The 25,059-nt window shown below is 39.2% G+C and overlaps 1 protein-coding gene across 3 annotated transcripts; it reads left to right on the top strand.

Moving 5' to 3' along the window:
- Positions 1–1,521: 1,521 nt before the first annotated feature.
- On the top strand, positions 1,522–24,066 carry SCYL2 (SCY1 like pseudokinase 2). 3 transcript variants are annotated; one of them, XM_033161538.1, is made up of 19 exons: positions 1,522–1,662; positions 3,937–4,141; positions 7,059–7,216; positions 7,793–7,937; positions 9,322–9,471; positions 10,138–10,359; positions 11,049–11,165; positions 13,361–13,486; positions 13,783–13,959; positions 14,931–14,942; positions 15,072–15,194; positions 15,970–16,083; positions 17,294–17,426; positions 17,842–17,960; positions 18,846–18,946; positions 19,923–19,989; positions 20,087–20,176; positions 22,058–22,177; positions 23,132–24,066. In XM_033161538.1, exons 2-19 carry the CDS (start codon positions 3,965–3,967, stop codon positions 23,753–23,755), a joined length of 2,775 nt encoding a protein of 924 aa, XP_033017429.1. In that variant the 5' UTR covers positions 1,522–1,662; positions 3,937–3,964; the 3' UTR covers positions 23,756–24,066. The 3 variants fall into 3 exon arrangements, with proteins under 3 accessions (XP_033017429.1, XP_033017430.1, XP_033017431.1); XM_033161539.1 differs by lacking the exon at positions 14,931–14,942; XM_033161540.1 differs by lacking the exons at positions 1,522–1,662; positions 3,937–4,141; positions 7,793–7,937 and having other exon boundaries at positions 7,111–7,216.
- The last annotated feature ends 993 nt before the right edge of the window (positions 24,067–25,059 follow it).

The raw sequence follows: 25,059 nt of genomic DNA, 5'->3' as shown, positions 1-25,059 counted from the left end.
ATTTTCTGTGAAAGGGAATAAAAAGAGGACAATAGATGCTCAAGTCAAACAAAGAGTCACCAATTTAAAACATTTTTATAATGGAAAGTATTATGAAGTATTAGAGAAACAGCTCAAATCAGCTACAGGCTATGTGTTGCTTTTTTAAAATAAAAAAACTGCAACTCTTCAACCCACCTTGGATTTTGTTTGAGGATTAATTTGTTTTCCCCATTTCAGAATGACAACGCATTGCTCATAGGTGTGGTGCAATCTGGACAGAGAAGAGCATCCAGACACCATTGCTATGTTTAGCCTACTTGAGCTGTTCTACACTTACGAAGAGGCATGCAATTTGTGTGTGTGTACATAAACAGTTATACCTCACAAAACAGTAGTTTGGAAGTAACTCCTGTCCACCACACCAACTTGTTCAAGACATATGCTAGTGGATTAGAAGATATGGGAAAGGTTACTAATAATGAAATATACCCTATGATACTGCTTTCTACGGAAGACCTTTATTTGGAACATCAGCTCGTTAGAAGACTTGAAAGACTTTAAATCTTAAAACTGGAAGAGCCCAGAGCCCTTGGAAGATATATGACTATTGATTCAAAACCCTAAAATGTACTTTATATAATTGACTTTTTATTTCTATTATTCATATATCATATTGTTTTATTGCTATGGCTGACGCAAATAAAGATTCATTCAAGCTATAGCTGCTGCATAAAAGAGTAACAGGGAAATTGGAAGAATCCCACCCCATTGAATGAATCCTGCCTTTTCATCTTCCTAAAAAGCTACACCTTGACAAATAAAGCAGATGAAACAACCCTAAGGTGATTCTGGGGTAGTCGTTACTCCTTAGGGTCGCCTACCACAGAACCTTCATGTTTATAGGCCTTAACATTTCCATAGGAAAACACACACTGCCTGAGGGCCAACATTATGCCTTGGAGCTCCTTGGGAGAATGTTTCCCATTGGAAGTAAAATATCTCTCAGCATACTTGGTCCTCTCATAGAAAAAGCAAAAAAACCTAATGAAGTTTACCACTGTCCACATACATACACCGAATTCCTTTTGCCGGTTTTTGTGGTACATTCACCCAGTATGTATTTTAATAATGGGTCTGTTATCCTGCCCCACTTGCATGGACCACTCCACTGAGAGAACCATGTCCGTATATATTCCTCCTCCTCGGCCTTAAACCTGTTACGCCTTTTCCTCTTCTCCCACAACTACACCGCTTTATTTCGCTGTGAGAGAACAGAAAGACACCGCGGAGGCTCGAAAGTATCATGGTGAGGGGGGGGGGGGCAAAAGAAACACCAGCCGCCTCACTTCTTCCACGGAGGGCTTCTCAACGGAGGGCCAGGCCGGCGCTTCGTCACCCTGACAATCAAACTTGCCGCCCTCGCGGAAACCACCGTTGGCAGCACGAGGCGGAGGGGGTGGGGCTTCCTAGGGCTCGACTTCCGGCCTCAGCTCCGGTACCCTGTTTTCTCTCCCAGTGACAGCAGCGGAGGCGGAAGCGAGAGAGAGAGAGAGAGAACTGTATTCGAACCGGTCAGGTTAGGTTGTGCTGAGGTGGCCGTCATGGCGTAGCAGAGCCGGGGGTCGCGGCACGGTCAACCACGCCCCGCGGTGGGGCAGCGCTTTCCCCCTTCAGGTTGAGGTGAGAAGCCCGCGGAGCTGTTGCTGCGGCGGGTGGCCGAGCGTGGCCTTGAGACCGCGGAGAAGGGAAGGGCTTGCTCGCTTCCTTCCTCAGAACCGTAGGGTTGGGCCTGGGCTGCTCACAAAGTGGGGCAGGAGGGCTTGGGGGGTGGGGAGAGCTTCCCTTCTGTGCCGCCGCCCACGAACAGGCAGTTGCTGAGTGGCTGTCAGCCGACTTGGGGAGAGGGAAGGCAAGGGGCCTATCTGCCTGCGGTGTGGCAGGAGCTCTCAAACCCTTTCTCAGGTAAGTGGGAGGGCTGCTCTGGCGTGCAGAGGTCGAGGTACAGTATTGAAATTCCCTCATTGCTCTTTAAGGTTTCTGCTCTTACTCCACTGTCGCTCTGATTTCAGCAGCAAAGGTTCTTCATTTAAAAATGAAACCAGTCTTGCTGTGATAAATGCAAAGTATCCCGCACAAATACTGAAGTGTCCAGTAACGGTAGATTTTACTGTGAAAATATATTTGAAGGCTTGTATTGACAGAAGCACACACACGAGTGACTTATGTAGAACATTAACTGTAGCTTTTGCCATTCCAAATGGGGCGTGAAAGCATCTATGCACATATTATGTGTACTTCCCTTGCTTATTACAGTATGTGACAAAGCCCTTGTGAGGATTGTCGGGTGTCTCTTCTAAGCCACACCTCTTGTTTTAAGGGAACAACCTTCATTAGGCTACTGCTGTAAATGAAATAATTGTTTTCCGGTGCCTCGTACACTGAGTGTTCAGTGTCCCCTCTGAAACTTCTTACAATTCAGTTTAAATATAGTCAGCAAGCCTCGGAGGCATGTTGGCAGCAGTAAGCAGTTAAATGGAAATCTTACCCTTTGAAAACACCACCTGAGGAAAGTTGCTAGTGGCAGTAGTCTGAATTCTTTGCTAAGAATTCCCATAGGAACCACCCAATTCAGTGCAATGGTGCTTATAATCATGCAGCAATATCATCAGACTATGTTTTCTTGAATGACTTATTAGTTTAAAATGTAGATCCCATACTGTGGCAAAATCATAAATAACTTTGAAAACTAAAAATTATCCTGCTGCTAAAAGTAGGATGGTATTACAGTCTTATGGGTGATACTATATATTAATAGATGAGTAGCATTAATTAACCTTTTGTAAAGTATAATAATGTGTGTGAGAGAGGAAAAAAAAGCGTGCACATGTATACTGGGATATTTCACCATAAATCCTCAACATTTTAAGAAAAAAACAAGATAACAAAAAAATGCAGTAAATGATCCATTACTTATAAGCTCTGAATTGCTTATGCAAGTAATGCATGGTTTTTATAAGGAAATCAATTGGAAGAAGAATGTTTTACAATTTAAATGATATATTGATACTATTTTATCTGTTGCTTATTGCAAAGCTGACATCCAACAGTTTTATGTGGGTAAGATTCAATTGTGGGGTGTGACAGAAATTCACTTGTGTAGTGGGGCTTTGCATTTCTCACATCCCCCCTGCAGCTCCCCTGTTCACCCACAAAATCTGTGCAAGTATACTCTGCTACACAGGTACAATAGGTGATAAGATAAGAGTATTGGATCCAGTGATTTGTTTGTGTTAGGTAATGGATAGAAACTATTTAAGTAGTCTCTGGACACTTGGGCATACTTCTAAATTTGTTAAGCAGTCCTTTAATGCTCAGCTTAAAAAGTTATATTTGCTGGCCTATCCAACTGCAGCAATTAATCTTTTAAATGAACTCATTCTAAACATCCAGGTATTTGTCAAATATGATAACTAATTCACACCCTGAACTCTCCTCACTTGTCTTGCAATCAAGGCAATGTTAATTCTAGTGGTTAATTATTTTTTCATAAATTCTGTGGTGGACCTAACTGGAATATTAACTTTGTCTGCCTATTCACGTGCATGATCTGTTGATTTATCCTTTTTTGGATACCGTTTTTCTTTCACTTGCCCAAACAGCTGATATCTTTAACACCTAAAGTATAACAGAAAGTGCTAATTGTGTTAAAATTTGTTAAATGTAGCAACTTGGTTTCCATCTCTCATACTGACAACTTTAAACAGAAACTGATTTTAAACTGCTTTTTGCTTTTATTTGAGACAGCATATTTCAGTTTATATAAGTACTGAGATTGAATGCCAGCTAGAAAAGCATAGACTTAAATATTTATATCATTTACTTAATAACATTTTGAGTCTATGTTCTGCTTAGCAAAATTTCCAAGATGGATTCTGAGATTTCTTTTCTTTATAGGTAAATGTACTAGTATACATTCATAACAATGGAGTCTATGCTAAACAAATTGAAGAGCACGGTTACAAAAGTGACTGCAGATGTCACTAGTGCAGTCATGGGAAATCCAGTTACCAGGGAATTTGATGTTGGGCGACATATTGCTAGCGGTGGCAATGGGCTTGCTTGGAAGATTTTTAATGGCACTAAAAAATCAACAAAACAGGTGAGGTTTTAGGAGGAAAATACGTATTGCTTCTAATGTCATTACAATGATGTTTTAAGGAACAATTACCTAAGAATACATGGTTTAACAGTTGTAGAAAAAGAAATCACAATATGTGCAACTTATCATTTTTATGTATCTACTGTATAAGTTGTATGGGGTGTTAAAGCAGGAGGTGTACCTCTTCTGGGGATGCATTATGCACCTTCTGAGGTAGTTTGTTCACCTTTGCTTGCCACTCAGCACTCAGCTCTCACCCATGACTCCTAGAAGCTGTCAGCATGCCACACCCCAGAAATGGCTTTGACTGGCTAGTTAAACCAAGTGAGGGTAGCCGATGGGTTTCAAACCCTCAGTGAGTTAGGGACTTCCCCTGCATGCAAAGACAGGCTTCAGCTGCCTTGCAGGACATTCTTGGGAGAAGAAAGGGCTAAAGAGTAAACCCTGCAAAAATCTGGAGTGGAGTCCCAGTTGGATGTCACCTTGTACGCCTCCTTCCAGCAACTCTTGCAACCAAGCTGGTGCCAAACATATTGCTCTGCTTTCCTTTGGACCACATCAGCGAGGCCAAGGGGGGTTCTATCACCTTGGCAACCCAGGACCTCCAGACACACTGCCCAGGCTTGCACCCTGGGGAGGTCACTTCAGTACTGCTTAATACAGTGGCTTCTTGACTTCACCCCAGAGGCGCACTCCATTGTCTCTCAAGACAGACAGGTGCCAACAGTGCACCGTATGCACTCATATGGTTTGTAAAATGTCCTTGAGGTTAAAGAGATCTTGAAAGAATGTCAAAGAATTAAATGTTCTAATCATAGTTTCTCAGATTGGCCACCTCCAAGTAGCTCTGGCTATTTGCAAATAGATACATCAAGTGCTTTGTAATTCATATTGGGTATTGTGTGTACCTTTGATTTGTTTCAAACAAATAGCTCCACTTGATTTAGCAGTTATATATTTAACTTCAGAACAAAGTACTGTAGCTCAATTGTTTTAAGGGACTGCAAGTTCTAGATTTATTCTAATGTCTTTCAGCAACATACCTTTGAAACTTAGTTTCCAGTTCTAGGCACTTATACCGATATATGTTTCTGCACTCTGGTATAAAGGTAAAGGGACCCCTGACCATTAGGTCCAGTCATGTCCAACTCTGGGGTTGTGGCACTCATATCGTTTTACTGGCCAAGGGAGCCGGTGTACAGCTTCCAGATCATGTGGCCAGCATGACTAAGCTTCTTCTGGTGAACCAGAGCAGTACACGGAAATGCCGTTTACCTTCCCGCTGGAGCGGTACCTATTTATCTGCTTGAACTTTGACGTGCTTTCAAACTGCTAGGTGGGCAGGAGCTGGGACCGAGCAACGGGAGCTCACCCCGTTGCGGGGATTCGAACCGCCGACCTTCTGATCAGCAAGCCCTAGGCTCTGTGGTTTAACCCACAGCGCCACCCACATCCTTGCACTCTGGTATAATGTGTTAAAGTAGATAAATAACTAATATTGTGCATCTTTTCAACAAAGAGCAAAAAAATTACTAATATAATGTCAGTTGTAGTGCTAAAATGTCAATAGGAAACTTACTAAGGTGAAACACTATTGGAATAAAAACATAGCAGCTTGGTAAAAGGGTTGCAGCATGCTGAATGCACTTGTTTGGTAAATGAACCGTGCCATAAATGTGGACTGTGCAAAGGAAAAAATAGTATAAACAACATTAGCAATCTGTGTTTATTTAGCAGTGCAGATCAATGTGCAGTTTCAAGTCCCATTGTGCTTAATAGGACTTATTCCCAGGGGAGTGTGTTTTAGAATTGAAACATTTCATGCTTTGGTAAAGTGGGTGTGGTTTCAGTGAGTGACATTCTGACTGGTGGCTGTTGACAGAGCTTCCAGACTTGCTGTGGGAGTGTTTGTCCTGTGCTCCTACATTCATTTTCATTTCAACGGCTCTTCTTGAGTTAGTTTAACTGCTGGTTGAACAGAGGATCATGAGCACATTAAACTGAATTGCCCTGCCTACCACTGATGATGAGAAGCAAACCTTAAAGTTAATTTAAAAAAAACCCCACTGGTTAATTTAAAAAAGTTAATTAAAAAAAATTAACTGGTAGCTATGCAATTCTGGTCTGAAGAAAAATATTTTAGAGTACTTTGAAATCTTGTAACAAAGTTGGCTCAGACAGGTTTCTTCCATGAGAAATGCTCAATGTGAATACAGTTCCTTCTATCTGCTGTAGTTTTACTATGTGTAACATCCTGATGGCACTTTGAGCAAGACCTGCATAATTTTAGAAGTCTTGTGTTCTAATATAGGGTTGCCATTATTATTATTTTTTAGGAAAATGTTAAAGTTGTTGAATTTTTGTTTTGTTTTTGTTTTTTTGAGATGTGACCCAAGTTGAGTTTGTTAGTACAACTTAACATTAAGGAGCAAACTTTCCATGTTAATATGGTTGCTATGTGGTGTGGGGCAGAATTTGGCATTGATGGGCTGCAAAGGAAGGGTGCTTTTTCCTGCCATTTCCCCTCTGCTAAATCTCCAACCCTTCAAAATTTCCTTGGGTGTACACACATACACACTATACAATGCTATTTTTCCTAGAAAAAGAGGCGCTGGAACTCGCCATTAACACTTCCCTAGTTCTCTTAGAATGGCAATAGCACCCACCTGAGAGGTGCCAGAATTGAGTTCCTGTGAGTTCCCCCTGTATTTACACACACACACAAACACACCTAACTTCTGAAGTGGCCCACTGTAATAATTTAAAGACAGGATGAAAACACTATTATAGCAGTGGCTACTTTATTTTAAAATTGAAAGACAACAAAAGAAATTTATTATTGAAAAGTATTTTATTATTTTGTAGCATTTTAGTTTCTCATATAGTTCACTAATAATGTTTTTTGATTAATTTTTAGGAAGTGGCAGTTTTTGTTTTTGATAAAAAGCTGATTGACAAATATCAGAAATTTGAGAAGGATCAAATCATTGATTCCTTAAAACGTGGAGTTCAGCAGCTAACAAGGCTGCGACATCCTCGGCTGCTGACTGTGCAGCATCCATTGGAAGAATCCAGGTAAGTTTATTACTAAAACAATTATAGGTTTGAGTTTTCATACATGCTCAAAACTTTCTGAAAATTAAATAATCTACACAATCTAATTTCTGGAAACTAAATCCACTTCTCCCAAAAAATTGTGTAATTGTCCAATGTGTATCCGTATTCTGAATATATGTCAAGTATTCACATCCCCATTATTTTAGTGATTAAGAGATACAACTGATGTGGTTTATTTTACTTTCCTTTCTGCTGTTTGGCAGAGCAAAACTTACCAAGTCCATGTAGTCCTTATTTGAGTGAAGACCTGTTCTTCACTCTCTCATAGTGATTCCCTGAAGGCCTTGTGAACCTTCCACTGCTCTGGTGCAGTAGAAATTTATATTATGTTGAATGCTGATTTCACTGTCATGGAGTTTCATTCTTCAGGCTGTTAAGAAGCCCAACACCTGGTGCTTTTTCTTGAACATCCTGCACCATCATAATGTCTATTTCCTAACTGTTGCTGTGTGTCAAAGTCTACCTATATACCTACTTATCTCTAGTTCCGAAGTATATTTGGGGTGTTTACTAAGGATATTTGTTTCCTTCTAGGGACTGTTTGGCATTTTGTACGGAACCAGTTTGCGCAAGTTTGGCTAACATACTTGGCAGCTGGGACAATCTTCCCTCACCTTTACCACCTGACATCAAAGAATACAAACTTTTTGATGTAGAAATGAAATATGGCTTGCTTCAGGTATGCACATTGGTGACCTGTCTGTAGTGTTGGTAGTCTCACACATGGGTGGGTATAATGCACTCAATATCTATCCATCAACCTATATAAACCAGACAATAAATTTACACTATAGCTACCTGCCTTTTCTCACAAAACGCAGAAACATTTTTTCTTCCCTTGTCTGTTTAGAAGGCAGTATTAAGAAGTCACAGCAACTAATTAGCTGTAGCAGAAAACCTTTATATTTTATTCCTCACAGTTTATATGATCTAGGATGGGAACAGGGAACCTTTAGGCTGCTGGATTCACCTCTCCTACACTCCCCATATCATGCCCACAATCCCACAGTACCATCCTGTTTCTGTTATTTATGTAGATATGACTGAGCAGGACCTTTCTACCAGAAGTTTTAGCCTTTTTCTAGTGGTCACTGTCTCTTGCATATTTTTTTGGATCCTCTGCAGTGCTTGAACCTGTGCACATAGTTATGGAAACATTCAAAAGTCCTCAACAGCTCTCAGCAGCTTCCCCAAGAAATTCAGAGATCCCAGAAATGTGGTTTCCAGTAAAGCGCTGAAAACATTGTTGACACTGATAGGAATGTCCTCTGTCATATCTAAAGTACGAGATCAGGTGTGTAGGATGGGAAGATTAGGAAGAAGTTATGTACAGGGAGAATGTGATTTTCATCCCCATCCCAGCATTGCAATGAGGATTCAAATAACCCTCCAAGAAACCCTAATCTAGGCTGATCTGCCAAGATTAGCCAGCAAGAGGGGTTGGGCAGAAGGTAAAGGCTGTGTGTATTCTGTAGGGGGCAGTGATTTTTGTATGGGTAAGTTGGATATGGGGTGGGTAGTGGGGGCTGGTTAAAAATACCTGTATGTCCCCCCCCCGACCAAACACTGGCATACAGTCCTCAACAGTGTTCCACTTAGGCCCTCTGACCCTTAGGATGCAAAAAGGTTCTCCACCCCATTCTATAAAAACAAATGGCTGATCCCTTTCTTAAGCACAAGTGAGGAAAATTTAAATGACAATCGGCCAAATCCTGGTGTACACTGTGATGTTATCAAGACAAAGGTGGGAATATTTAGATAGCAGCTATGCAAGTTATCCAGGTCTGCTGCAAATCCACTGCTGCCATGGACACAGTTGTGCCTAATGCCTATTGCTGTGGCAAAGGATTGAAGGTAAAAGTGTGTTGGTCAATGATCTGGACTTGAATCTCCCTACTTTGTTACCCCTTTCTTTTTTACCCCAGCCGCAGCACTTCTAGGACCAGTTCACTTCTGTGGATTATTTGTTTCTCAAGGAGGAAAACAACATATACCATCATAACTAAGCTTATTCCAAATGCTCTAAAACAAACACCCTGACAAGAATATCTTCCTCCTAACAGGTTTCGGAAGGCTTGTCATTTCTACATAGCAGTGTGAAAATGGTCCATGGCAACCTTACTCCTGAAAATATAATTCTGAATAAAAGTGGAGCATGGAAAATTACTGGATTTGACTTCAGCATCTCATCTTTAAATCCATCTGAGCAAGAGGTAACAAGGTTTTAATTTGTTTTTCATTGTCAGTCAAGGACAACCTGGAAACATTGGGACTCTTAATTAAACTCTTAATGTTTAGCACATAACAATACACAAATTTCATAATGTAACCCATTTGCCTGCTGAGTTCAGGATTAAACTTCAGGGATATGACCACAGTCAAAAATTAAGCAGTTTACTCTTCCTAAATTATACAGGCTTTCTTGGTGTAGCATATTGCCCATTAATATATGTGAAGTCATGAGTTGTTATAGTAGAATATTTCCCTCATGCAAAAAAACCAACACCATTGAGTGTTTCAATCCCAGTTAAGTGCTTTTAATTTATGTTGAAGGTAGGCTACCTAACTGCTAATGGAGATAATCTTGCTACCTAGCCAAGAGCTAATGTCAAATAGACAAGTATGTTCTGTTTATATTTTCTTAATGTGTTATGGTAAAGACCTCATATACTCTACTTAACTTTAAAAATGGATGCACTCAGAGTAAACACAGGATTTACTTACCTTATATAATGGATAACGTGTCTCAGGTATCATGAGTGATTTAGATCTCTTTAGGTCATTATTAATGTAAAAGAAAATCACTCCAGCTATGCTTCTTTAAACTTACACTTTAAATTATGTTTCTGTAACCTTTTTGCTGTTTTGTTTTTTTCCAGCCAAAGTTCTCTTGTAAAGAATGGGACCCAAACTTACCATCTTTGTGTCTTCCAAATCCTGAGTATTTGGCTCCTGAATACATCCTCTCAGTGAGCTGTGAGACTGCCAGTGACATGTATTCCCTGGGAGCAATTATGTATGCTGTGTTTAATAATGGAAAACCTATTTTTGAGGTCAACAAACAGGATATTTATAAAAGTTTCAGCAGACAGCTGGATCAGGTATTTTATGGGTCTGTTTGTTAAATTCACATTTGAATACATAAGTATTATGAAGAAAAAGTATTAAAATGTCTACAAGTTGTAAGTATTTTGGTTCTATGTTAATGAAAATAACATTTAACTTGTACTGAAGGAGGTGGCTTATCTGTCATCATGCAAAGCAATAATGTGGGGTGAATAAAACTCTTGCCTCATGCTTTAGATCCTGTTATCACCAAGTTTCAGGGTACTGGGTTCACCTGTGTGTGACAAGACCCCATTAAAGTTTCTTTCATCCTTGTTGTTAAGGAACATCACCAAAGTAGAAATATGTGTTTTACTCCCATTTTCATAAGTTTGAGTGTGTTGCATTGGGATAAGGAAAATCGGCTACAGGACCTGTTCTAGTGTCTCTGAAACCAGCTAAAATGGGTGCAGAAGTGGGAATATTTGCCACATTGGGGAAGCTCTAGGTTTGTCTTTCATTAATTGAGCAGGGGTATATTACCCCAAAAATGAACTTAACACATATTTTGTTTATCTGACAATTAAGTGAACTACCGTGTAGTTCAGGGATTTTTTTTATTGATTTTTTTTTAAAGTAGGTCATTGAATTCATTCAACTGAACTAGATCATTCCAAGCGCTATTTCAGTCATACTGTATGCAGGGTTTTGTTTTAATGCTAATGCATGTGCTTTATTTATGCAGCTTAGTCGTTTGGGTGCCAATAACCTTCAAGACATTCCAGAAGAAGTCCGTGAGCATGTAAAACTACTGTTAAACGTAGCTCCTGCAGTCAGACCAGATGCAGACCAAATGACTAAGGTAAAAATGTTGTTGTTGTTCAGTCGTTCAGTCGTGTCCGACTCTCCGTGACCCCATGGACCAGAGCACGCCAGGCCCGCCTATCATTCACTGCCTCCCGCAGTACTACTTAAAATAGCTGTAGAATATAAGAAAAATCTTTTTTAAAGTGCTTTGTGCTTTAATAAGCAGCATTTAACTGCTAAATTTTGAAGGGTTTTTAAAAACAACATTCTGGTTGAAAATTTTCAATTCAGGAGATTAAACCTTCTATTTTATTGCCCAATAACAAGCAATCAGTGATTAACTGGAACTGTTATTTTGCAAAATGTTCACTTTTTTAGAGGAGGATGTTTTGCCGAAACTAGAAAATGTATATTTTCTATATATATGAAAAAGAAAAAAAATTCCATTTAGTGTTATTCCCATCTTTGTTATTTGGTTGATATTTTAGATTTGTTCACTTTCATATATGCTTTTTCAGGTTTAACTTGATTGTATTTGTCAGGAAAACCCCCTCCCCGTGGCAGCCGGCGTCACGGGAGCATTTAGAGTACAGGGATCCACGTCCGCTGTTTACGAGTTCCCACTCCCCTTCTTCCAGTGGGAGCTCGCATTCCTCAGGCGGGGAAGGAGAGGTGGAGACAGGAAGGCGATGCAGGGGCTCAGAAGGGGTCAGAGAGCCTCAACACCACAGGGAAGGAGGGGATAGGGGTCAGGTTCCCACGCTCCGTGGTCGGTTACAGGAAGGAAGGGGGGGAACAAGGAGGGGGTTTAGAATCCCGAGGCTTTTGTGCTGGAAGAGAAACCGAAAGACTTCACTCCTGGAGACTGCTGAGCACTGAGATGGACGCTTGAGACTTTGCTTCACTGTACATAGCTTTCACAATAAAGAACTTAGTTTTTAGAAGTTCTTTGCCTTGGCGTGTTACTCATGAGCAACCACTAAGCGTCCTTACAGTATTAAATCTGCAATCGTATACCTACTGAATCGTATACCTACCCCAGTGAATTCAATGGGGCTTTTTTCCAAGTAGACATGTAAAGGATTGTGCTGCAAATGTTATGGTGACTCGGTCCCAGACACACTGGCCAGGTGCTTGGAGGCTGTGGCTGCATGGATGCGTGGGAGCCGGTTGAAGTTAAACCCTTCGAAGACAGAGGTCCTCTGGCTGGGTCGGGACGACATGGGGTTGGGAGGCCAACTCCCATCTCTTGCGGGGGCCCAACTAGTGCCAGCGCCTTCTGTCAAGAGTTTGGGCGTAACCTTTGATGCCTCTCTTTCTATGGAGGCACAGGTTGCAACCACAGCAAAGGTGGCATTTTTCCATCTCCGCCGTATTAAGCAGTTGGCCCCCTACCTCTCTCGCCCTGATCTGGCCACAGTGATCCATGCGACGGTCACCTTCAGACTTGATTATTGTAACTCGCTCTACGCGGGGCTGCCCCTAAAACTGACCCAGAAACTCCAGCGGGTGCAGAATGCCGCGGCGAGGCTCCTTACCGGGTCTTTGCCGCGGGACCACATTCATCCAGTGCTTTACCAGCTGCACTGGCTCCCGGTGGAGTACAGGATCAGGTTTAAGGTGCTGGTTTTGACCTTTAAAGCCCTATGCGGTTTAGGACCCTCGTATTTAAGGGACCGCCTCTCCTGGTATGTCCCATGTAGGACCTTAAGGTCCTCAAATAATAATCTTTTGGAGGTCCCGAGCAATAAAGACGTTAGGTTGGCCTCAACTAGGGCCAGGGCCTTCTCAATATTGGCCCCGACTTGGTGGAACAGCCTATCACAAGAGACCAGGGCCCTGCGTGATTTGGCATCTTTCCGCAGGGCCTGCAAGACGGAGCTGTTCCACCTGGCCTTTGGGTTGGTTTCTGTTTAATATTTATGCTTCATCTTTTATTGGTGGGTTATTTTTGAAATTGAGACCTGCAGTTTTAATTGAATTTTTAAATTTGTATTTTAATCTGTTATTTTAAATTGATCGTTTTTATGTTTCTTGCTGTGATTTTAATTGATGTTAGCCGCCCTGAGCCCGGTTTTCTGGCTGGGAAGGGCGGGGTATAAATAAAATTATTATTATTATTATTATTATTATTATTATTATTATTATTATTATTATTATTATTTATGGTGCTTTTGAAAAAAGTTTAATATATACCATGCTTATGACCTCAAATATCACTTTCTTTTTTAAAAAAATCTGTATTTTTAGATACCATTCTTTGATGATGTTGGGGCGATGACACTACAGTACTTCGATTCGTTATTCCAAAGGGATAATCTTCAAAAGTCACAGTTTTTTAAAGGGCTGCCAAAAGTTCTACCAAAATTGCCTAAGGTTAGCAATCTCAGATTATTTTACTAGACATGCGTACTGACACAGAACTCTGTCTTTTGTAGCTGAAGCATGCATTACTGCTCTCTGATAGACAGTGTTCTTGGAGTAAGAAGGCCTTAACAGTTCCTCATTTAAATTGGCATTTTAAATAGTGTACTATAAGGCAAACTATTATATACCAATATTGTTAAAGTTTACAATACTTCTGTTTTACTAGTAATATTTAGGAATAGCATACTTTTTGCAGGTTTTTGAATAAATTTTCATTTCCTTACAAAATGTCTGTTTTCTTTCAGCGTGTTATAGTGCAGAGGATTTTGCCTGCCTTGACATCCGAATTTGTGAACCCAGACATGGTACCTTTTGTTCTGCCTAATGTTCTGCTCATTGCAGAGGAATGTTCCAAAGAAGAGTATATAAAGTTAATTCTACCTGATCTCAACCCTGTCTTTAAACAGCAGGAACCAATTCAGGTACTTTTCTGTTTTAAACATAATTCACCTTTCGTCTTCTTGGGAATCTATGTTTCCTGGTGTGAAAATGAGAAGTTGTTGTTGTTGTTGTTGTTGTTGTTGTTATTGTCCCATATGAACCATCTGCCCAGTTGTTTAGGGCTATCTTGTTTAGGGCTATCTTTGGAACACCAGGTTATTAAATCTTGGGGTGAGGCCCTTCTCTCGGTCCCACCACCCTCACAGACACACTTGGTAGGGATGTGGGAGAGGGCCTTCTCAGTGGCTGCTCCCAGACTAACTCCCTCCCTAGAGAAGTTAGACTGGCTCCCTCCTTGTCCTCCTAACCAGCAAGAGAAGAACTTCTTTTTCCAACAGGCTTTTGAGAACTGACTGTTTTAAGAAAAGAGCTGGTATCATACTGTTTTTATTATAATTATTTGTATGTTTTTAATATCAATTCATTTTATGTTTTATTGATTTTTAATCATTATTATTCCTATGTTTTTAGTTGTTCTTATTTTATCTGCAAGTCACCTTGAATTCCTGTCAGGGAAAAAGGCAGGGAATGATGATGTTGTTGAGATGATGATGTTAAGTTTAACAGCCAGTAATATTTCCAAGCAGCCACATATGTGTATTGGTTAGTTGTATTGGTTAGGTACTAGTTGGGCTTTTAGTGAACGGGTACCATATTTTCTGGCGTATAAGACGACCCCCAACTTTTCCAGTTAAAATATAGAGTTTGAGATATACTCGACCGCAGATTCTCCACCCGGTGTATAAGACAACCCCCGACTTCTGAGAAGATTTTCCTGGATTAAAAAGTAGTTTTATATGCCAGAATATACAGTATATATTGTCTGTCAATCTAGAACATTGCACTTTGTATATGTACTTCATTCTCTTGGAAAGTTCAAATGTATGCTATTGGATTACTGTCTTTAAAATAGAAAATAATGTCAGAATGTTCTTATTTTCCATGCTTCCAGGCTAGCAACATGGTGAGTGTGTGCATTTGCTGTGTTTACATGAATATTTGATTATATAAGGTAATAGCAAATGTTACCCTGGAAATGATTAACAAAAGTTAAAGCTTTGACACATGTCAATATTGCATTTCTTAAAAACAGATTCTGTTGATATTTCTTCAAAAAATGGACTTGCTGCTAACCAAAACACCTCCCGAAGAAATAAAGAACAGTGTTCTACCAATGGTTTATCGAGCATTAGAAGCACCTTCGATTCAGATTCAGGTCTGGTAATTTCAGTTTTTCTTCAGCTTCATTCTAGCTGGAAAATCTAGCTGGAGATTTGCTTACTGAAAGGAACTCCCTCTTCTCACATTTTTATTTGTTTTTCTATTTGTGCTTACTCCGCTTGCAGTACCCCCTGAAAATGGTTCCAGGGAGTTGAGAGAATCTCTGGGAGATAGGTGCGGGCGAACAGCAGGGGGGAGGGAGTATAGGCAAAAAATCACTTCTCTTTCATCAGTGGTGCCACCACTAAAGCAGAAGCCCTTTCTGAGAGAAAAGTTAGGAAAATTAGAAGGGATAAAAGGATTCTCTCTAGTAAACATTCTGGTCATGATTCATGGAACACGTGGAAGTTTACATTCTCTCTGTGATTGTATAAAGTTCCTAAAACATTTGCAGGCAGCATTCAAGCTTAATCATCTTATTTCGGTCATTTTGTTACTACAGGAATATTTTAATAACATTGATAAGGGAGGCTTTCCTACACCAGTAACGGGGAAGTTGTGGCCCTCCAGATGTTGTAGGACTACAACTCCCTTTATCCCCAACTATTGGCTGTGCTTGCTGTGGTAAGAGGCCCAAACATTGTTGTTCATTATTATTAGCGGCTCTGAACTCTTAAGGAAGTGGAATTCTAAATTTTGTTTCAAATAAATAAAATGTTATGGTTTATTTAGTGTTAGCAGAGACAGAGAGAAAGACAGAACTGTGGACTTAGTATTATTTTTAAAAACTGCATATTCATATATACTAATTGTGATACTTTTATTTGCAGGAACTCTGCTTAAACATAATTCCTACGTTTGCCAACCTTATAGACTATCCATCAATGAAAAATTCACTGATACCAAGAATTAAAAATGCCTGTTTACAAACATCATCTCTTGCTGTAAGTTGATAATTCAGAAGTCTTTAAAACCATATTGAAATTATTTGTCTTTCTGCTTTTGCTTAGTTTTCTTTCTTTTTAAAATATATATATATCCTGATCAATTGCAAGTTATGCTTCATTATAAGAGGATTCAGATGAATCCTCCATCCCACATGAACAAATGGAGAGGGAAGTTTCCAACATCTATGCATTCAATGTCAGATGTGGGGGCCTATTTGCAATGCACATAAGCTGTCTATTCCATTGAGAATCCTAGTTTTGAAGGATTTCTGTATATAGTGAAAAACTGCACTTATACTGTTGTGTGATCATAGACTAGCCTTTCCTAAGTGGTACTGAATGTGGTGGATTCATCAAATCAGGAATTATATAATAGAGCATTTTCATGCTTCAGATTAAGGTAGGGGAGACTAACCTATAGACCACAGATTATGCCCAACCAGCCTTCGCCCAACTTGGTGCCCTTCAGATGTTCTTGAATTCTAACTTCCATTACTCCTGGGCAGAATTACACAATGGCCAGGGATTGTACTTTCCAGATTTATATACTTTCTCTGTTTTTGTTGTTCATAGTCATAGTTAAGATTTTATTAATTTCCAGTGTTAGTCTTGGAGTACGCCCAGTGAAATCATTAAGATCATTTGGTCTACTTTCTGTATGACTACTGTTGGACGTCACCCATAGTTTGGTTGTTTTAGAATATTCAAACAAGTAAGACCATTGGGTTGTGCTTTTTCTCATATATATTGTGTGTTGGATAGTGTTTTATCTGTTGGCAACCAAAATTGGATTCGAAGGTGGGATATATTAAATAAAATGTGTTGTGACTTATACCACTGGTTAAGTACACATTTGAGTGGGAGAACATGGATACTGTTACTGGCAGCAGTGTTATGTTTACTGTAACATGTAGTTCCAACCAGCATGATCCTATGTGTGTAAAAATAAATAAATCACACTGCTTCCTAAATGTTTTACCTTGGGAAATTAGGTCTATTCAGAAGTCAGTCACAATGGGGCTTACCCTCAGGCAAGCAAGTATAGGATTGAAACATTAATTGTTTATATGAAATTAACATCAAAAATTCAAATCCTGTGAACACATGGCTATTGAAAAATCTTAAAACTCCTGTATTAATATTTTCAAGCGTTTTCTCTATTTTTTATAAAAGTTTAGTTTAGAGGGTTTGTTTTTATATTCATTAGGTACGTGTAAATTCCTTAGTCTGTTTGGGAAAGATTTTGGAATACTTGGATAAGTGGTTCGTTCTTGATGATATTCTGCCTTTTTTGCAACAAATTCCTTCCAAGGAACCCGCAGTCCTTATGGGAATTCTAGGTAACATGATATTTTGTTTCTTGTGCTGTCTGTAGTAGACTCTCTGTGGTATTAATCTTTGTGGTACTGTTAAATGTACAATACCACAAGGCATTACAAGTCTATAACTTTTAAAAATATCCCATATTTTTCGTTTTCTTTTAATTTGGTCAAATGCTGTAAAGACTTGGTTTAACTTCTAAAGTTCACACTAATGCCCACAGTTGTAGAAATAATTAATATAGCATCTTTTTGTTTCTCCATTCCCTTGCCCTCGGAAAAATGCAGACCACCTTTTAAGAAAGGTGTAAATTGTAGTTTGTGTGCAATTTTTTTTTTTTTAAAAAATACATTTAACCTAGCCTAACATTAAATGATGTTACTTTGTGAAGGCGCGGTTATTAGATAAATCATTGTGTTTAATGTTTCATAAAAGGTATCTACAAATGTACGTTTAGTCATAAGAAACTGGGAATTACAAAAGAGCAACTTGCAGGAAAGGTTCTGCCCCATCTGATTCCTCTCAGCATTGAGAACAATCTTAATCTAAATCAGGTAGGATAATGTTTTTCCTGTGTTTATTGGTATGTATCCTTGATGTCATTGGGACTTAGAATCATAGATTGAAGAGTTGGAAGGGACCACAAGGGTCATCTACTCCAACCCCGTGCAATACAGGAATCTTTTGCCCAACAAGCAGCTTGAATCCACCACCCTGAGAGTCTCATGTTTTACCAAAAACTGCAGCTATAGATAAGATTGCAACACTTTTGTAAAATGCTATTCATTTTGTATGCCACTATAAAGCAGAAAACATCCTGCTGCTATCCATTGCAGTTCTACATAAATATGGTGAACCCTGTTTCTTCTACTTCTACTTCTAATTCTACTGCCCACTTTCTTCCTTCTCTTTGAACAAATCTTATCTTCATTTGCTGATAGAAATATATTTACCTCTCTGATCCCAGCACTCAAAACTTCTCCCCTCTAGGTAGGGGGTGCTCTAATGTTCAAGCGATCCATATTTAGTTTCCTGTCTTATATTCTGTCTTAAAGTCAGCTATTAAGATATATGGATCAAATGCATGAACGAGGACAAATATTTATAACTGTTCATTTTATAGGCTGCTTTTTATATCATCTTTGACTTCCCTGCCTTGTTTGTTTCATTGGGTTTGTATTCCATTGTAAGCCACTTTGATCTATTTTCTTAGAAAAATGAAAGCATATACCTTTTAAAATATTTTTTAAAATCTGTCTTTTTTTACCTCAACTTAAATCTGAGGGACGTACTGTGCAACACTTAGCTTTTAAGAATTTAATAAATGAAAACAGATCTAGGAACTAGTCTGAATATTTATTGTTTTCATACAGCATATTCTGCTCATGGTGGCACAGCCTTTGAAATAATAATTAAAAATACATGTATTTCTTTTCTAGTTTAATTCCTTCATTTCAGTCATAAAAGAGATGTTATGTAAATTGGAAACTGAGCATAAGACCAAACTTGAACAGATCCATATTATGCAAGAACAGCAAAAGTAAGTGTGCATATTGTTTGTATGTACCGTGAATTAGAGGATAGTTTAGTCTTATAGTTTCCAAACTAATTGTAAAAATTTCACTGTTCATTCAGGAACAAGCTCCCCCAATATTATATATAGATTTTGAATATACTTTTTATTGGTTTTGTTATTTTGTCGCATGAATAAATTATTAGGGAAACAAAATTGGGAGACAAGTTATTGCTCTTCAGCAGGGATGAAGCTAAATGCAGCTCCCAGACCACTCCACATTGGAACATTGTCGAAAAGGGTTTCAGGCTGAAAAACACTCCCCACCTACAACATAGATTTTCTTACTAAGGATGACATGAAACCATAAGACTTCCATGAGTGAAACGGGGAAGGCAGCAATTTTCAGCTCTCCTCCTTCCCCTGCAACTCCCCAAGTCTGTTCCAGAGAAATGGGAAACACTCTGCAGCAGATTTAGGAGGAGCATGGGAGGCTGCGATGAGAATTGCTTTCTGTCCCGTTCATGGAATGAATGGCACTTTTGGATACAACCAAATATATTTTTCAGAAGTACCGGTATGTGATAACATTTTTGGTATTATCAAGTAAAATAGATACTCTTGAGCAAGCTGCTGTTGATTTAACAGGTGAAGCCTAAGAGGTGAATATCTTCTTTTTTAGGGATATTTTTTAAAACTTTCATATAGTAGCTAATGTTGCTTATATTTGAATTATATGATATGCTTTACTTCATGAAGTACATACACAAATTAATATTGGAAATCATTTTGGATTTATGCAAAGTAAAGTAGCTTGCAAATTCTTCACCCATAGGTGAATCAAAGCACACATTCTCTTACACTGAATTAGAAGTTAATTACAGCAAATTGTCTACCATTTGTCTTGTTAAAGATGGAATATATAATTTGCATTTTTATGGGGTTGGTTTTATGCTGAAACTATTTGCTAGCACCTTGTTACAATTGTACTTTTGCATTGTAGATCTTTCGATATAACTAATCCAATGAGCCCACCTGAAGAAACAAAAGCCAGTAATACAGGCAATCAGGCAAGAAGTTGTGTTTATTGGAACATTACAGTATTTTCTTAATCAAATTATTTTTAAAGATAAATGCTTCTTCATCCATCTTTTTTAATTTGAACAGATTGACAAGGTGTTTAGCAGCCTAGGAACAGATATTTTAACTAGTGGAGCTGATTGTAAAGAGAATGGAATGTTGACAAATAAGAGAAAGGTAAGCTTTTATAAATTATTGTGTGAGGTACAAATAATAAGGATTTTTTCACCAGTCTGCTTATCAGGGGTTCTATATCCTGTATCCAAGGCTCCCCAATGAGCCCAATTTAAATGGATCCTGGTTGACCCATGTGCACTCCTTCCTTCCTTGGTGTTGCTAGTTAAGGGTTTCATGAGTTCAGAATCTAGATTTGTGAGGTCAGGAATAGTAAGTACACAGTTGTTCAACTTTATGTAGAGGGGGTGCAGGAGAGAGATGGTGTCCCCTGTGTTTTTCTGGTAGAAGTAATCAGCATTTTTTCTTGAGATGATGCTGAGACTTGTATGAAATAGTGATTCTGATTGTTGCCAAACTGGGGGTTTTTTTACAGCAAGAGAGTGGAAGCAATTATCAGAATGACTGATCAAATTATTTGTTGAATTACTTTTAATCTAGAATGGGTTAAATAGAAGCCATGGACATCCAGTGAAGCTGATTCAGGACAGATAAAGTACTTCTTCACCCAGCACAGTTAACCTATGGAACTCCCTCCCTCAGGACGCAGTGATGGCCACCAACTTGGAAGACTTTAAAAGAGGATTAGAGAAATACAAGGAGGAGAGGGCTATTAATGGCTGCTAGCAATGATTATTGTGTTTTGCTTCCACAGTTGGAGGCAGCAATCCTGAATCCCAGTTGCTGGAAACCATAGGAGGGGGGAGTGCTCTTGTGCTCATGTTCTGCTTGCTGGTTTCCCATGGGCATCTGGTTGGATGCTTTTGAGAACAGGACGCTGGACTAGATAGGCCATTGGCCCGATTGAACAGATTCTTCTTATGCGCTTAAAATCGGCTCTGGAGGGTTGGATGAGGGAAGCACTGGGGAGAAGAGAAACCAGAAGTCCCATTGTACAAACAGATTTCTATTGTGCCTGTGGGTGGGCGTTATCGGAACCAAAAGAGAACTTTGTACAAAAGGGTTAAGAAAACACTGGCCAAGCAATTTACCAGAAGGTTTCGTTTTCATTCTTTATATATTTATGACACTCAGCCATCAGCTAGTTTCTCAGCCACCTCTAATATTAGAGCTTGCACCTTAGGAAGATGACCATAAGCCAGCGAGTAGTGAACATGCTTTGCACGTCTCAGATTCAATCCCTGATACTTTCAGCTAAAAGTATCAGGTACAAGGTGATGGAAAGAATCTCAGCCTGAGGCCCAGGAGAGCTGCTGTTGGTCAGTGTAGATGGTACTGGGCTAAAATGGACAGTTTCCTTGTTCATCTTGATCAAGCACCATCCTCAGTTGCAGGCTGAATGAAACAGTACTTTAATCGCTCTGCAAATCTACAGTGGGAAAATAAAAAGGCCTGGACTGAGAAGATGTGCATTGGGAAGGGAGAAGCCAGAGATATGTTCTTCTTCAGCACAAGCCAGAATAGAGGAAGGTGTGAGGAAAAAGAAAGGGAAAACAGTGCAGTTGGAGGGGACTATATCGGGATGCAACTAAGGATACAGCTGCAAAGAAAACATTTTAAGTGTGTTTTAAGTGCAATATACAATGTGACACTAGATGGGGATGGTGAGCCTTATGGAAAAATCATTGTATTTTTAAAAAAACACTTTAAAATAAGCATTTTAAGAACAGTTTTTATATGTGTGTAGATTCCACCTAAGTCAGTTTATTATTACTATTATTATTAAAAGTGATACTAAACTCACCTTTTAGGAGGAAATATAATGTGTATCTATTGAGGAATTTATTTTCTTCTTGAGAAATGCTTTTGCAAACATAAATAAGCAAGGCTCTTTTTGAATAATTTTTAATACTGAATAGATGTTCGGCCTATTCCAACTGTCTGAAATTGATGCCACTCACTAACAAATGTATTCTTTTGAAGGGATCGCTTACACTTGAAGAGAAGCAAAAGTTAGCAAAAGAACAAGAACAAGCACAAAAATTGAAAAACCAACAGCCCCTTAAACCTCAGCCTCACACAGTTACTGCCCCGGTCAAACAGGTATGGATTCAGTCTTCATTGTAATCTTTGGTCCTATTGCAGCTAACCAATAAACATAGGTTGTATCCTGTAAAATTTGTAGTAGTTGCAAATCTCAATTTGCAATTGCATATAAGCATCCGAAGTCATTGTTTTAATAAAGTGATTGGGCTGCAAATGAGTGTGTGGCAAAAACCACATACATTTACCTGTAAACCAGGAGTTGTTAATCTTTTCCAACTTGAGGGCTACACTGGCACCTTCCAACCTGTTGCATGGGTGCACATGCCAATGGTGAGCATGGCGAAAAAGGGACTTGTCGACCCCACAATAAGCATGCACATGTATACACATCCCATACACAACAGAGTGTTCCCATATCTGTCACAAACATGCCAGGGAACATGCACATGGATTGCAGCTTGCTCTCTCCAAATGAATAATCTGGTAAGTGGAAGGAGGGAGCAATATGTACTCAGTCTCCCTTTTGCTGTTAACTGCTGGTGTCACTCTCTGTCAGCTGGCACTGACCACACTGGCCGCAATGATGCTGAGCAAAGAGATACAATCTCTAGGAAATTATGTAAAGCAGAAGCACCCGTGAATTAAGGAAGCATGAGACAACTTACTGGATTCAGTGCTGCTATCACCTGTACTGATTGAGGGCAGGTGTTAGGACATTTTGGACCCCCCCCCCCGCCCACAGAACAACTGAGCATCACAGCAGCAAACCGAATGGTTAATTTAAAAAATAAAGAAATATAATTTTTGGAAAGCTGTGAAAAGATTATTGGTGGGTCGTAGGTTAGCAATCCCCTGTTGTAAACTCATCTTTGAGTTGCATGTACAATATGGCATTCCTGCCTCCTAAAATGATCTTACTGCATTGCCATCTATTTTTCATCCTTAGAGCTGCTGCTTATGTTGAGTGCTATTGCAAAGTATTTTAACCATAGGTGGGTTGTTTTTTTTCAGACCAAGGACTTGACTGACACTTTGAGAGAAGGCATGGCATCATTGACCAGCCAGTCCATCAACAAACCTAAAGTTCCCTCTTCGAATAGCTTTTCTTCAGTGGGTATTGGAATGGGGTTTTCATCCCCTGTTGAGAGCGCTAAGAGAAATGGACTAAATGCTAATATGGGATTTCAGCCACCTGGATTTGGGATGGGAATTGGTACTACAAGCCAGAATTACTTCAGTACTGCTGGTGTCACAGGAATGGCCAACATGAATATGATGCCAGCAGCAAACATGGCACCTTATAGTCCTATGAACACTACAGCTGCAGTTTCACAACCAGCACAACAAAGCAGACCACCAGATATGTCACCTTTAGATAGCCTATTTAGGGCTCAAAAACCTAAAGTTAGTATGAATCAGTTGTCGCAACAAAAAACAAACCCATGGCTTAACCAGTTTGCACCTCCTCAGGGTACCAACAGTACTGCTTTAGGAACGCAGATGAATGCGATGGGACAATCTGGCTTTGGCTTGCAGGGAAATCCTTTCTTTAGTCCTCAAAACTTCACACAACCAACAAACAGCATGACAAGCAGCAGCTCAGCTAGTAATGACTTAAAAGACCTCTTTGGGTAATAGCGCTGATTGTGAATGAGTTAATGTATGGTAAAAACCTGATTTGAAGAAACATCATCTAGCAAAATGGAGAAGAGAAAAACTATTTCCAGGATGCGATTTAGTAATACACATTCATTTGCCTATGCATTTAATTTTCTTAGGCACAAAGTGATCTCTCTTGCCCCTAATTTCAAAGTTTTGAGGTCAGGTTGTGTCAATCCAGGTGCCCAGAGTTAGAAAAAAATTAAAACTACATACCTCACAACTTCAGAAATGTGTCTTCTGACCACCATGTAATTTTACAAATAAACATCTTAACCAATAAAAAATAGCAGTAGGTTGTAATTGATGATAAGCTGTTGGAAGACCCTGGGCTCTTGTTGATCTTGTATTGTCTGAATTTGATATGATACTGAGTTCTAAATACATCTTTGTATAATATAACACCTTATAGTAGGGTGCATACATTAGTCTGGAACTTGCTATAAACATACAAGATTGAACATGAAGACACTAGATTGTTACTTGCTATCTTCCCAACAGAAAATAAGGTATGTAGGAGTGATATTTTCCCAGTTGAGATGTGCTCCTTATCACTGAAAAATGCTGCTTAGGTAACCATGCTACATAACCTGCCTCCAGTTGATTATGCCAAAATTTCAGTCCCTACCATAGAAGCTGCTACGCTGGCATGGTGATGGTCAGGTCTTTTAAAAAGTAAGTACATAATCATGCTTATTACACTGAAAATCTAGGCACTAAAGGAATACAAGTGCAAATTAATCTGTTTTGGATCATCCAAAGGTGATGACCTTAGAATTTAGAAGTCACTTTGATCACATTGAAATTTGGCTTGCTAGTAGGAAAAAGAGCTTCAATTCGTACAAGTTTCTGGCTACCTCTAAGACAAAAGTTAAGAGGTTGCCATCCCTCAGATACATACTTCTTTTGAATTTAAATTTGATTGCATTCCAGAGACCTCAGTGAATTGTTTTAGTTCAGATGAATAAATTACAAAGTTCAATAATGCAGCAGTTGACTAAGGCAGGCAACTCATTGTATACATAGGTTTTCAGTCTCATTTGAAAGGCTAATATAAAATTTTCTGCAGTCAGATTTGGAGTGAACAACCATTTTGCATCTCCATTTAAGGATTCCCCAAAATGGAAGCAGCAGTTTATGTGGTTAATTAGCTGGGGAATGAACTTTACCAGTCTACCCTGTCTGCTATTTCTACTGTACATTTAACTCTTTCTTTCCTGGGAATTTTGAGATCTTTCTTACATAATACTTTGGACTATAGCTGGCTATTTTGAGAAGGA

The sequence above is a fragment of the Lacerta agilis genome, chromosome 10 (assembly GCF_009819535.1).
Source record: "Lacerta agilis isolate rLacAgi1 chromosome 10, rLacAgi1.pri, whole genome shotgun sequence".
NCBI classification, from domain to species: domain Eukaryota; kingdom Metazoa; phylum Chordata; class Lepidosauria; order Squamata; family Lacertidae; genus Lacerta; species Lacerta agilis.
Note: the sequence above shows the minus strand (reverse complement) of the source record. Positions and strands in the feature narration are given on the sequence as shown.